The sequence below is a fragment of the Nicotiana tomentosiformis genome, chromosome 6 (genome assembly GCF_000390325.3).
Source record: "Nicotiana tomentosiformis chromosome 6, ASM39032v3, whole genome shotgun sequence".
In the NCBI taxonomy this organism is placed as follows: domain Eukaryota; kingdom Viridiplantae; phylum Streptophyta; class Magnoliopsida; order Solanales; family Solanaceae; genus Nicotiana; species Nicotiana tomentosiformis.
In genome coordinates, this window is record NC_090817.1 from 41,161,206 (window position 1) to 41,174,715 (window position 13,510).

Below are 13,510 nucleotides of genomic sequence, written 5' to 3' on the forward strand. Positions count from 1 at the left end.
GTCTAAGGCACATAGAGATATTTCACAAAATTTGGCATAATAGCCTTCATTTCAACTTGACTTAAAGTCGAAACATTATTAATGCACAACCCGTATTTTAACACATCTTCAATTGGTAACATAACATGAATAAAGCATTTAGAATGCTTGTTGAATATATATCTTTCAACCCAATCTTACTCAGAATGGCCAGTTTCATAATAAATCACTCGGGACTTACATAGTTTACATGAATATCGTGGGATTCAATTCTAAGAGAAGAGTTTAGCCAACATACCTCACTTGAGCTTCCTTACACTCTAAATGTTCTGAAATTCTTAGCAACTTCAATCTATTGTAGAAATATAACAAATTGAATCAAAATTAGGAAGATGATCATGGTTCGAGCTCATTTGAGCATTTTATCAAACACTAAGTATGCATTAAGGTTCGAAGGTCCTTTTATGGAGAATTCCATCATCCCACAACCCAATCTTTACCATTTCTAGCTCAACAATATTCCTACACCCGATCTTACACATTCCATGAAACCATTCATCTCATCATCAACAAAGTTGAGGAAAATAGATTCCACCATATCACCAAACATTGATTGTAGCACTTGTGTCATCAATAATGACATCGGTCATGAAGTCCACAAAAGAACACACTTCTTTGCTATTTGGTTGACGCATAGACGTGCATACATGGAATACCACTTGTTCATCACCAACCCGAAAAATGAGTTCTCTGGCTTCCACATCACAAAAGGCCTTACCCATAGCAAGGAAAGGCCTCCCAAGAATGAAAGGCACTTCATAGTCAACCTCATAATCAAGAATCATAAAGTCCGTCGGGAGGATAAATTTATCAACTCGAACCAAAACATCCTCAATCACTCCCAATGGACACTTCATAGTACGATCGACCATTTTCAACCTCATGGATGTGGGTCTTGGTTTCCCAATCCCCAAAGTTGTGAACATCGAGTAGGGAATAAAATTGATATTTGCCCCAAGATCACAAAGAGCTTTAACAAAATTGTCACTTTCAATAGTACAAGGGATCATGAAAGCACGGGGATCCTCCAACTTAGCAGCCACAGAATGAACAATTTCACTCACTTGATGAGTAACCTTAATAGTTTCAAAATTCATCGACCTCTTCTTGTTCACAAGATCTTTCATAAACTTGTCATAACTGGGTATTTTTTCCAAGGCTTCCACTAATAGCACATTGATGGAGAGACCTTTCATCAGTTAAATAAACTTCTTGAAGTGATTCTCACCATTTTTCTTAGCAAGTCTTTGAGGATAAGGTGGTGGAGGCTTTGGCAAGGGTGCCTTAGCCTTTTTCACTACCGGTTCCGGTATGTCAATAACGTGTTTCCTAGACAGATTAATCTATTCTTTGGTCTCTTCCACGCGATCATCAATATCAATCTAAACCTCATCATGTACTTGAACATCATTGCGTGGGATTTCCTCCTCTTCGATCACTTTGTCATCATCCACAAGTTGCCTTTCATTTGAGGTGGGTGCATTCCCGCCCCTTCCATTTCTTGTGATAAGCACCATAGCATGCCCCATATTGTTACCACCCTTTGGGTTCACTACCGGGTTACTCGGTAATGCTCCCTTAGGACGAGTATTAAGAGTTTGAGAGGTTTGCCTCATTTGAACATCAAGATTACGGATTGATATGGTATGCGAGTCAAGTTGGGCATCCGAATCCACATTCTTTTTAATCATTTGCTTGAACATGTTCTCAATAAGGCCCATTTCATTGTTTGAAGAACTTGAACCATGGGAAGGATACGGAGGTGGGTTGCTCGGTTGTGGGTACATTGGGGGCATTTGAAAATCCGAACCTCTATTTGCATGATTGTTATTATTTCCCCCAATTTCCTTGATTGTTGCTTTCCCAATTCCCTTGGTTGTTGTTCTTGTTATGCCAATTGTCTTGATTGTTAGAACCCCAATTGCCTTAGTTATTTTGAGGACGCCATTGATTTTGATTGGAGCCTTGAAAATTGCTCTGTTGCCCATGGTAATTGCTCATATATTCTACCTCTTCTTCTTACTCTTGATAAGATTCTTCTTGGTCATAACTACCATCATCTTTTGCATAATTCTCCACTCAGGATTGAAATTATCGGGCTTTAATCCTCTTCTTGTTGGCCAAGACATCCACTCCCTCCATAGCATGAACTTGCTTATGAGTTTGGGTTTGATGAAATTGGGCCTTAGCAAGTTGATTCATGATTGTGGTTAATTCAACAATAGCTTGCCCATGATCTTGCAACTCTTTGTGTAGATGAATCATGTTGGGATCACCTTGGGGAACATTAGCCCAGGATTCCTAAGCCTAAGATGTTTCCGCCATCTCATAAAGAATCTCACATGCCTCCGCATAAGGTATTGTCATAAACTTTTCTCCGACTAATTTATTGACCACACGTTGATTCTTAGTATTAATACCACGGTAGAAAATTTGTTGGATCATATTGTAGGTCATATCATTATTCGGGCACTCCTTCACCATTGTTCGACATCTCTCTTAAATTTCATGTAAAGGTTCATTGGGCTCTTCCTTGGAAGCCAATATTTCATCCCGTAGAATGGCCATGTGCTAGGGGGAGAAAAACTTTGAAATAAACTTTGCCGCCAATTAATCACAAGTATGGATAGAATGATTAGGCAAGCGTTCCAACAAATCCAAAGACTTACCTCTTAGTTAGAAGGGAAAAATCCTTAACCACAAACCATCTCCCGAAACATTTGTTTGTTTGCTCTTCCAACACTATCACGATCCCAATTTTTCTCAATTAATGGAAAAATTCCTGCATGACCAAGCACTATTAAACATGAAAAACAAATTTCTATAAAAAGCCAACAAATTCAAAAACCGGTAGTACAAGTCACAAGCTCTACTGAGTTCACTAAAGAAAATCTCTAAGTACACAGTTTCGAAATAGAATTAAACTGTACAAAATAACATTCGAAGGTGACTCTGAGGCCTGCGAACGCGATGGAAGGTATACCTTGAAGTCTCCGCATAAAAATCTGGTTCGCTTTTTAACAATAAAAAGACTCCGAGTACCTGGATCTGCACAAAAATCTACAGAAGTGTAGTATGAATACGCCACGGTCGGTACCCAGTAAGTATCAAAACTAAACTCGGTTTAGCAGCGACAAGGTACGAGTAAAGACACTTAATAGACAAGATCACATGCGCAGTATAAAGGTATAAAGCTAATAATGGAAGATAGAAATCAGTAAATGGCAACAAAATTAACACGTGATATAAAAAGTAAAGCAATAAGAACACCCTGAAGTATCATTCAACCCTAATAAGGAACTCAAAGAACAATCAATTAGTCAAGTCATTCTAACACACGATTCATAACGGAATCACCCTATGATACCTCATCTAATAGTCACAAGTCACGGGTCTCAACGTTTCATTAGGTAATCACGGCACCTCGTGCCCACATCACGAATCTCAACTGAACGGACAGCTCACGTGCCAACATCTCGAATCATAACTACACGGACAACTCATGTGCCAACATCTCAATTCGCCCCGCATAATCACAGGCTCACAATCACATTGCGCCCTGCATGATCACAGGCTCACAATCACAATCCTCCTAGCATGGTCACATGCACACAATCACAATCCGTCCGGCATGGTCATATGCTCAATATCTACATGGAAACATATAATACAAGAACACATGGGCATGATCGATAAACATCAAGTTTCATACTCCCGAGCTAGTATAAGTGGCATGCTATGGTGTATGCTTGTGCGAGTGTACTACTGCAGCACAAGTCAACAAGTAATATCCAAGACATCTAATAGCTCATCGAAACAACAAAGCAAGTCACGTAAGGTGTATGACAAACACAAGGAAAAGCACACCATCACACGAAAATCACCAACACAATATCTACAAACCATCACACATCATCCCTAACATTGCCACCCTTATCTCTCCGATAGCCACCCATATCATTCTGCCCTAACAATATCGCTAGCCATCTTTATCTCTCTGATAGTCACCCATATCACTTTGTATAATAGCTACCAGTATCACTCCGTGTAATAGGCATTCTTATCACTTCATGTAATATCCACCCTTATCAATCCGTGTAATACCCACCCGTATCAATTCGTGTAATACCCAGCCTTATCACTCCGTGTAATAGCCACCCTTATCTCCGCACAACAACAACGGTGAAGTGCCACCCGTATACTCCGCATTACAACAACCAACCCACAAAAAAATTCACCCGTGCTATCATCATAATAACACAAAATATCCCTCGTATCACAAATGCCCGTAGGCCACAACCTTTCCAAGGATTCAATGATATCAATATTTTTACAACAAATAGCTCACGGTCAACACAATGTATATTGAATCTCAATAACAATAAAATGAACGGAAAAGTAACTCAACAAGGAACAACACCTCTTTTAAATACAACTTTAATTAAAATAGATAAATGACTCTCGATAACTTCAATTCCAATTAATTGTTTAAGGATAAACTCAATAGTGAAAGCCTCTCCATGAAATGGAAACTCCGAATTCTAGTGTATGAATAAAGCTAACAATGAAATAGAAGACACGAGCTATTATTATGTCTAAAGGCATGAGAATAAACCGGCCCGAGTTAGTTCCCCTCCCCCCCCTCCCCCACAAAGTTAGGATAGATACTTACCTCAAAGAAGCTATACTGATACACTAAAATGACCTTCTCATTTGAAACAACCTCTGGACGGCTCAAATTTAGCCAAAATAACTTAATATCATAAATAAAAATCATAAGAAATAATTCCGGATAATAAAGCTTCGATCTTTAATGAAAACTGAAAAGTCAACCTAGAAAGTCAATGGGCCCGCACCTCGGAACCCGACAAAATTTACAAAATCCAAACACCCACTCCGATATGAGTCCAACCATACCAAAATTATCAAATTCCAATATCAAATCATCCTTCAAATACTCATTTTACATTTTTGAAAGATTTTACAAAAAATCCCATTTTCTTTCATTCAGTTCACTAGTTTAATGTTAAAAACAAAGATGAAATCATGAAATATAATCCAAATCGGGTAAAGAACGCTTACACCAAACCAACACATGAAGAACCCCTATAAAATCACTCAAATCTGAGGTCTTTAGCTCAAAAGATGATAAATGGAACAAAACCCTCGATTTGGGAATTAATATCTGCTGCCCAAGCATTTACACACTGCGATCGGGGAAATACACATGCGATTGTGGAGAAGAAACAATAACTTCCCAAAAAAATGGACTACGCGATTGCGTAAACAACAGTGTGATCGCGAAAGCCTGCGACCCAAAGTAGTGTGAACATGCAACACCTTCCACGAATGCGTAAGCCAACGAGCATGCCTCCTTCCACAGCACTACACGATCGCGTTCTTCATGATGCGAACGCGACTTACAAACTACCCAAGCATCGCGAAAGAGGAAAAAGCTATGCGAACGCGAAGAATAGCCACGCCTAGCTGCCATAATACATCGCGATCGCGACAGCATGCCCGCGAACTCATAGAGTACCTGAAGCATCAGAAAACCAGCAACTCTAAAACATGACGAAATGGCCCGAAGCCAATCCGAAACACACTCGGGCCTCCCTAGACCCCGTTCGAACATACCAACAAGTCCCATAACATAACGCGGACCTGCTTGAGGCCTCAAATCATATCAAACAACATCGAAACTATGAATTGCACCTCAAATCGAACTTAATGAACTTATGAACTTTCAATTTCTACGACTCGTGCCAAAAAATATCAAATCAACCCGGAATAACGTCAAATTTTTCATGGAAGTTCTAAATGACACAATGGAGCTATACCAACTCCCTGAATCGAAATCCGAACCCGATATCAATATAATCAACTCACGGTCAAACCTCTCAACCTTCGAAACCTTCAACTCTTCAATTTTGCCAAATTACATCAACTTAACTTACGGACCTCCAAATCCAAATACAGAAACATGCCTAAATCCAAAATCACTACACGAAGCTATTGGAATCATCAAAATACCATTCCGAAGTCGTCTGCACAAAAGTCAAACTCCAGTCAACTCTTACCACTTAAGCTTCTAAAACAAGAATCATCCTTCTGAATCAATCCTGAATCGTCCGGAAACTGAACCCGACCACACACGCAAGTCAAAATACATAACACGATGCTGCTTGAGAACATAAGCCACCGAACGGGATGCTAGTTCTCAAAATAACCCGTAGTGTCATTACATCCTCCCCCTCTTAAACAAATGTTCATCCTCGAACGTGCCAGGAACCGTTCCGAAGCCACGAAAATCACTTAATGAACTCATCAATCATATAGTCGCACGTGATCCCACGTCAACCCAATCAACGTAAGTCCACCAACACCATCTCTACTAAAAATTATTCCTTCACCCACACTGATAACCTTATAACCATATTTCTCACCACCTGATCATTTCCAAAAGATCTGATTCCCACATAAACACACGGTATCAGCCTCATCCAACTGCAACAACTCATATCTCCAACTACAGGGTACAACCACATGACATGACACATCGCACATATGCCCATAACAATATTTCTGACCACCATAACTGTCCATAATCAAATCCCGCACCAGCAATTAACCTCATAATAGCAAGAACCCCATTCCAAACCTTCACAACACTGACAACGATGCAAGAAACATAAAAGATCCCATGACCATTCACTCAAATCAACAAGTCACATCTAATGACACATGGACACACACCTAGCAAGATAAAACCTAATAAGCACAATGCGAATATGACTAAATATGAAAAGAGAAACACGTAAGAGAATTATCCAACAAGCCCGACAGGCACAACTCCCTATCAGTATCATACTACAAATCAATTCCTCAAGGGAGGATCAAAACATATGAACTAATCACGAGGATCCCATCCTAATATAACTCCACCGCGGCACGCAAAATGGTTCAAACTAATTAAACCGTATGAAAATGGGAGGGTCTCACCCTCAACACTGAATCACAAGTAGAATATACATCATACTAGTAGAAACCTTCCACTAATTAAATTTCGCAAAACAAAATCACAACACGTAACGGACTTTCCATATTGGTTGAGCATCTAAATCACAAATTTTAACCAAACCATCCAGAAATCACATCAAAACCTATCGAAATGAGTAATAGAAAGTCACTTATAGCCTTATAGCTCTCTATAGTGAACAAAACAAAATGATAGACACAAGCTACCACCATAGAATCTCCCAATAAGGGTAAATACATAAGCAGAGTACAAAATTATAAAACTCACCCATATGTGAGGCATGATAGGAGGACTTACCTCGATAAGAAGAACCGAATTAAAATAAGGATAGTGGTCCTCTATAATAAAATAAAACCATACCTGTAATGAAACCATCTACTATAGCGGCCTCATCCCTGCCATGGAAACTATATCAACGGGCCGGGACTCCCCCTAGGGCGCTTTCTTCCCGCCTATCCTCCACCCCTAACTGGTTGTGCATGTGGAGTAGCAACTGGAATAGAGCTCGTCGCTTGAGTTCCCTGATGAAATTTGCCCCTCCTGAGTCTAGGAAAATCTCTCATAATATGCCTAGTATCACCACACTCATAACAACCCCTATGCAAGCATGGCTGCTCCTACCGAGTCTATGCTGGATAACTAGAATAACCATTGTAGGAACCATGTGCTAGTGGTGCACTAAAATATGACTGCCCTACATGAGTACCCTGACTAACTGGAGCACCACGAGTAGTCTAAAGTGCGGACTAGACTTGAAGACTACCTGAACCTCAACCATGATGGGTCATAGTTGATGAGCAGAATCCACTGAATCCTCCAAAACCTCGAGACCTCTTGGTCTCCTTATCCTCCCTCTCCTCACCCCGAATATGCTCTAATATCATAGCAATCTCCACTACCTGCTGAAATGGAGTATCGGTCTACAACTCCCTAAACATGCAGAATCTAAGATAATAACTAAGACCCTCAATAAATCTGTGGACTCACTCTCTGAATGTAGGACCCAAAGTAGGTGCATGACAAGATAATTCTGTCACACCCCGAACCTAGGAGCGAGATAAGCACCCGGTGACCCACCTAACCTGGCGTACCAAATTGCGACTAAGGGACTCTGAACATATAATGTCATACTTTGGCCATGGGGCCACCTTGCAAGACAATTTGCGAAGCAAAATATAAAACTGAATGGAAACTAGCGCTAACTAAACATCAATATAAAGCTAGGCCGAAAAGGCCGTCATAGCTACTACAGCTGACAAACCACCAAATTATACATACCAGGCCTACAAACCCAACATACTGCACTAACCAACAGGATATGTCTACAAGCCTCTACTGATAGATATATTGTGATCGGAACAGGGCCCCGACCTACCCATAACATATATACAGATATACATAAGATGTACACAAAACTCTAGACCTGGCAACTCCGAAAGACGTGGAGCTTACCGATCAGGCTGAACTCGGGAAACACCTACTGAGGAGGTCTACCCGTCTATCTGTCTGAACCTGCACGCATGAAATGCAGCGCCCCCAGAAAAGGGACGTCAGTACGAAATAATGTACCAAGTATGTAAGGCAATAAAATAACTGAAATCTAAAACTGAATTGATAATATGATAACTGAAATTAACTGGGAGTCAAAGATGGTCTGGAGATATGCTTACCTGCTGATAGTGACTAAACTCCTTCAATATAGTAAGTAAAATAAATGTCCAGCCCTATAAGGCTCGGTATATGTAACTGCTCCGCCGTAGTAGGCTCGCTCATAGGCGCTCGACCATACTGGGCTCTGTACCTCGGCCATCCTGGGCTCGCTCATAGGCGCTCGGCCACAGTAGGCTAGGTATATATAACTTACCATCTGATCAGAGGTTGCCCAATAGGGGCCTGCCCACCGATTATAGCTCGATGGTGGTGAACATAGTGTAATACTGTATATATATATAGAACCCTCTGCTCTCTTGACTGAATAAAGACAAAACTAAACTGAATATGAAGTCTCGATAAGGAATAATATTGTAACTTATGAGACTAGAATAATGTGAATAAATTCATGAATACGAACTTCTCTTTATGTCTCATTATTAACACATGTAGCTACGAGATCATGCCAAAATGAAGGAAGGGCTTAGCCTTAACATACCTTATCACAATCTTTCCAATCACCAAGTTGAACTCACCTCTTTGCACCTTAATCTACAAGAATGATAATAATACTATCGTTAAGTTATGAAAGGTACAACTATCGCACAACGAACGATAAACTTATTTTGTATTAAAACGGGCAGCATCTCCCCTATAATCCTTACTTCCTCCAAATTCAAGATAACACCAAAAATACAAGAACATAACAATAACAACATATATACATCATTTTCCAGCCCTATATACACCAACAAATACTACAAAACAGCCCAACACACCCCAATCTCTTCGTACACAAAACGACCACCGTAGTAGTGTCAAACGACCCGAAAATGTTATGACGAACGACCAGCCAACCACCCTACATTTATATGGTGTTTATAAACCCCCTTCCTCCTCCAAAACTCCACAAAATAGTAGTAAAACACGCAGCCCAACAGCAACACAAAACAGTCCACAAAACAGTCCGCTACAAGTGAATAACTCGAACTCACGGCTTCCGATCACCGTCCCGTGAGTTCTTACAAGTATAGAACGACTTACCATGAATTTACAGCAGAAAAAATGGATGAAAGAGATCAGTAAACTCACCTTATTTGTTGGATAACTCAGCTCCTATCTTGGTTCTTCAAACTCTAGGTTTTACCTCCAATTAGAACTTGAAAGGGAGAGAAAATCAATTAGGGTTTGTGGGAAATATTTGGGAGGATTCTTTGCAGAGCTTATGTCTGGTTATTATGCTCTATTTTAAGTCTAATATATGAAGAAAATAGGCCTTTAAAATGCCTCTTTGGACGACCCGAAATGGCCCATTTTTGGGCTTTCATTTAAGCAAGTAGGTGACACACCTACTTGTCACATAGTAGCTTGTGCAGTATCGCAAAAATGCCCATATCTCTCTACTTCGATGTCGTACTAACAAACGGTTTAATGCGTTGGAAAATAGACTCATAGATCTTTAATTTGATGGGTGGAACACCCCATAACTCTAAGTATATTGGGAGAAAATTGCAGTCACATTTGATCCAAAGTTTCAGTAAAACTTATGAATGTAACTTGTGATGACTTTCATCGACTTTTGTTCCACAACTCGCTTGACTTCAAAACATAACACACGGATATCATACGACTAATATAAATCATAACATAATCTCCTTATCATGTTAATCACCCTAGTCTCACCCCAAAGGTACATTGTATAACATTCCCAACTTGTCGACTTTCGACGAAACATTATTTTATTTAATCGCTTTAGCTTCTGAACTGTCCAACCCTCTTTGTACTTGTTGTTCATGATCTTCAATATTTGTAACCTCAGAGGTAACATGATTAACGTACTTTATATACTTTTAAATATTATCTCATTTTTGGTCCTACATTAGTTTGCTTACGACGCATTTTTACGTACGAAAATATAGGGTGTAACAAATTCACTGAACCTGATAGCATACTATGACACCGTGAATGGTGCCCTGACGTAGCTGCTCAAAATCTGCATGCCATGCATCCTAAAGTATCTGGGAACAAACTCCCTCAAGAACATCTCTAAAAATTAGGCCCAAGTGGGTGGTGCTGCATTGGCTGGTGTACCCTCTTCGTAAACCTACCATCACTAATACGCTGCTCCCGATATCTGGAATGTAGTAAAAGCAACTCTGCTCACCTCCACAATACCCATGGTGTGGTGAATACGGTGACACTTCTCTAGAAATTCCTGTGCATCTTCAATACCTGAGCCACTAAAAGTAGGTGGACTATACCTCTTGAACCTCTCAAGCCTCTTCTGCTCCTCCTCTGATGCCCCTGGCTTGAACTCAGGCTGAACTAGAATAATAGGCTGTAATGGCACCACACCCGAAACCTGACCAATGCGAGCCCGCTGCTCTGGGGTACGGGTGGTGGGATCAATCTCGCCGGAACCAATGTACCAAACATGCGGACGAACTGTGCTAAAGTCTCCTGATGTCCGGGGGAAACAATAGTCATCGGCACCTCCGGTGCCTGTCCCCCAACTAGAGGTACTGGCGGCTCCTCAACTGCTGCTCTGATAGGTGCTCTAGCTACAATGCGTGCCCCTCCTTGCCTCTACCACGGCCTATGACTCTCGCAGCTCTAGTAGGGGGCGCAGGTGTCTGCTTAGCTGATCCGGTAGCCCTCACCATCTGTGAGAGAATAAAGATCCGGTAGCCCTCACCATATGTACCGATCCGCAAGACTTTACTAAACTCGCTTATGACTCGTAGCACCTATGAACCTAGATCTCTAATACCAACTTGTCACGACCCCAATTTTCCTCCGTAGGATGTCGCGATGGAACCTAGTCTTTAAGACTAGGTAAGCCTAATACTTACTGAATTAATGGTAAAATTCAACCAATAACTATTAAACATGAAAAAGAAATTTCTATACAAATCCAACAAATCCCAAAACCGGTAATACAAGTCACAAGCATTATTGTGTTCACTAAGGAAAATCTCTAAGTACAACTGATTCGGAATAGAATTAAACTGTACAAAACAACTTCTGAAGGTGACTTTGAGGCTTGTGAATGCGATGCCAGGCATACGTTGAAGTCTCCGCAGTAATATTTGGTCCGCTATCTAACATTAAACAGACTTTGACTACCTGGATCTGTATAAAAATGTACAGAATTGTAGTATGAGTATACCACGGTCGGTAACTAGTAAGTATTATGACTAACCTCGGTGGAGTAGTGACGAGGTACAAGTCAAGACACTCACTAGACAAGATCACATGTGCGATATAAAGGTATAAAGCTAATAATGGAAGGTAGAAATCAGTAAATGGCAACAAAATCAACATGTGATATAAACAGTAAAGTATAAATAACACCGTGAAGTATCATTGAACGGAAAAGTAATTCAACAAGGAACAACACCTCCTTTAAACACAACTTTAATTAAAATTTATTAATGACTCTCGATAACTTCAATTCCAATTAACTGTTTAAGGATAAACTCAATAGTGAAAGTGTCTCCATGAAATGGCAACTCCGGATTCTAGTGTATGAATTAAGCTAACAATAAAAGAGATTACACGAGCTAGTACTTCGTCTAAAGGCATGAGAATAAACCGGCAACAAGGGATATCATGTAACAATAATCTCAACGAAGAGAAACTCAACAATAAAAGAAATCACGTTATGGTACATAAAAGATGACCAAGACTCTTTTACATGATACAAATAGCATAAAAGACTCAAATCCTAAGGGGTCGTCCCACCTCACAAAGTTAGGCAAGATACTTACCTCAAAGAAGCTAAACCGATACTCTAAAATGACCTTCTCATGTGAAACAACCTCCGGACTGCTCCAATCTAGCCAAAATAACTTAATATCATAAGTAAAAACCATATGAATCAATTGTAGATAATAAAGTTTCGATCTCTAATGAAAACTAAAAAATTCATCCCAGAGCCTGCACCTCGGAATCCGACAAAATTCACAAAATCCGAACACACACTCTGATACGAGTCCGACCATACCAAAATTATCAAATTCCGATATCAAATCGTCATTCAAATCATCATTTTACATTTTTCAAAGATTTTTAAACAATTCTCATTTTCTTTTATTCAATTAACTAATTTAATGTTAAAAACAAAGATGGAATCACAAAATATAATAAAACCAGGGTAGAGAACGCTTACCCCAAACCAACACGTGAAGAACCCCACAAAAATCGCTCAAATCTGAGGTCCCAAGCTTAAAAGAAGATAAATGGAACAAAACCCTTGATTTGGGAATTAATATATGCTGCCCAATCATTTGCACATCTCGATTACAGAAATACACATGCGATCACGAAGAAGAAACAATAACTGCCTAAAACAAATGCACTATGTCATCGCGTAAACAATCGCGCTCTTCATGACACGAACACGACATACAAACTACCCAAGCATCGAAAACACGGAAACATCTACACAAGCGTAAAGAAGAACCACACACAGCTTCCACAACACATCGCGATTGCGACAGTATACACCCGATCGAATAGAGTACCTGAAGCATTAGAAATCCAGCAACTCTAAAACATGACGAAATGGACTGAAGCCCATCCGAAACACACCCGGGGCCTTGGGACCCTGTCAGAACATACCAACAAGTCACATAACATAACGCACACCTGCTCGAGGCTTCAAATCATATCAAATAACATCAAAACTATGAATCGCACCTCAAATCGAACTTAATAAACTTATGAACTTTCAACTTCTACGACTCGTGCCGAATCATGTCAAATCAACCCGGAATGATG

General features: G+C 40.1%; 1 protein-coding gene across 1 annotated transcript; it reads right to left on the reverse strand.

Annotated features, from left to right (window-relative positions):
* Positions 1-578: 578 nt before the first annotated feature.
* LOC138893859 (uncharacterized) lies at positions 579-1,235 on the reverse strand. Its single transcript, XM_070178525.1, has one exon. The coding sequence runs from the start codon at positions 1,233-1,235 to the stop codon at positions 579-581; it is 657 nt and encodes a 218-aa protein (XP_070034626.1).
* Between the last annotated feature and the right edge of the window lie 12,275 nt (positions 1,236-13,510).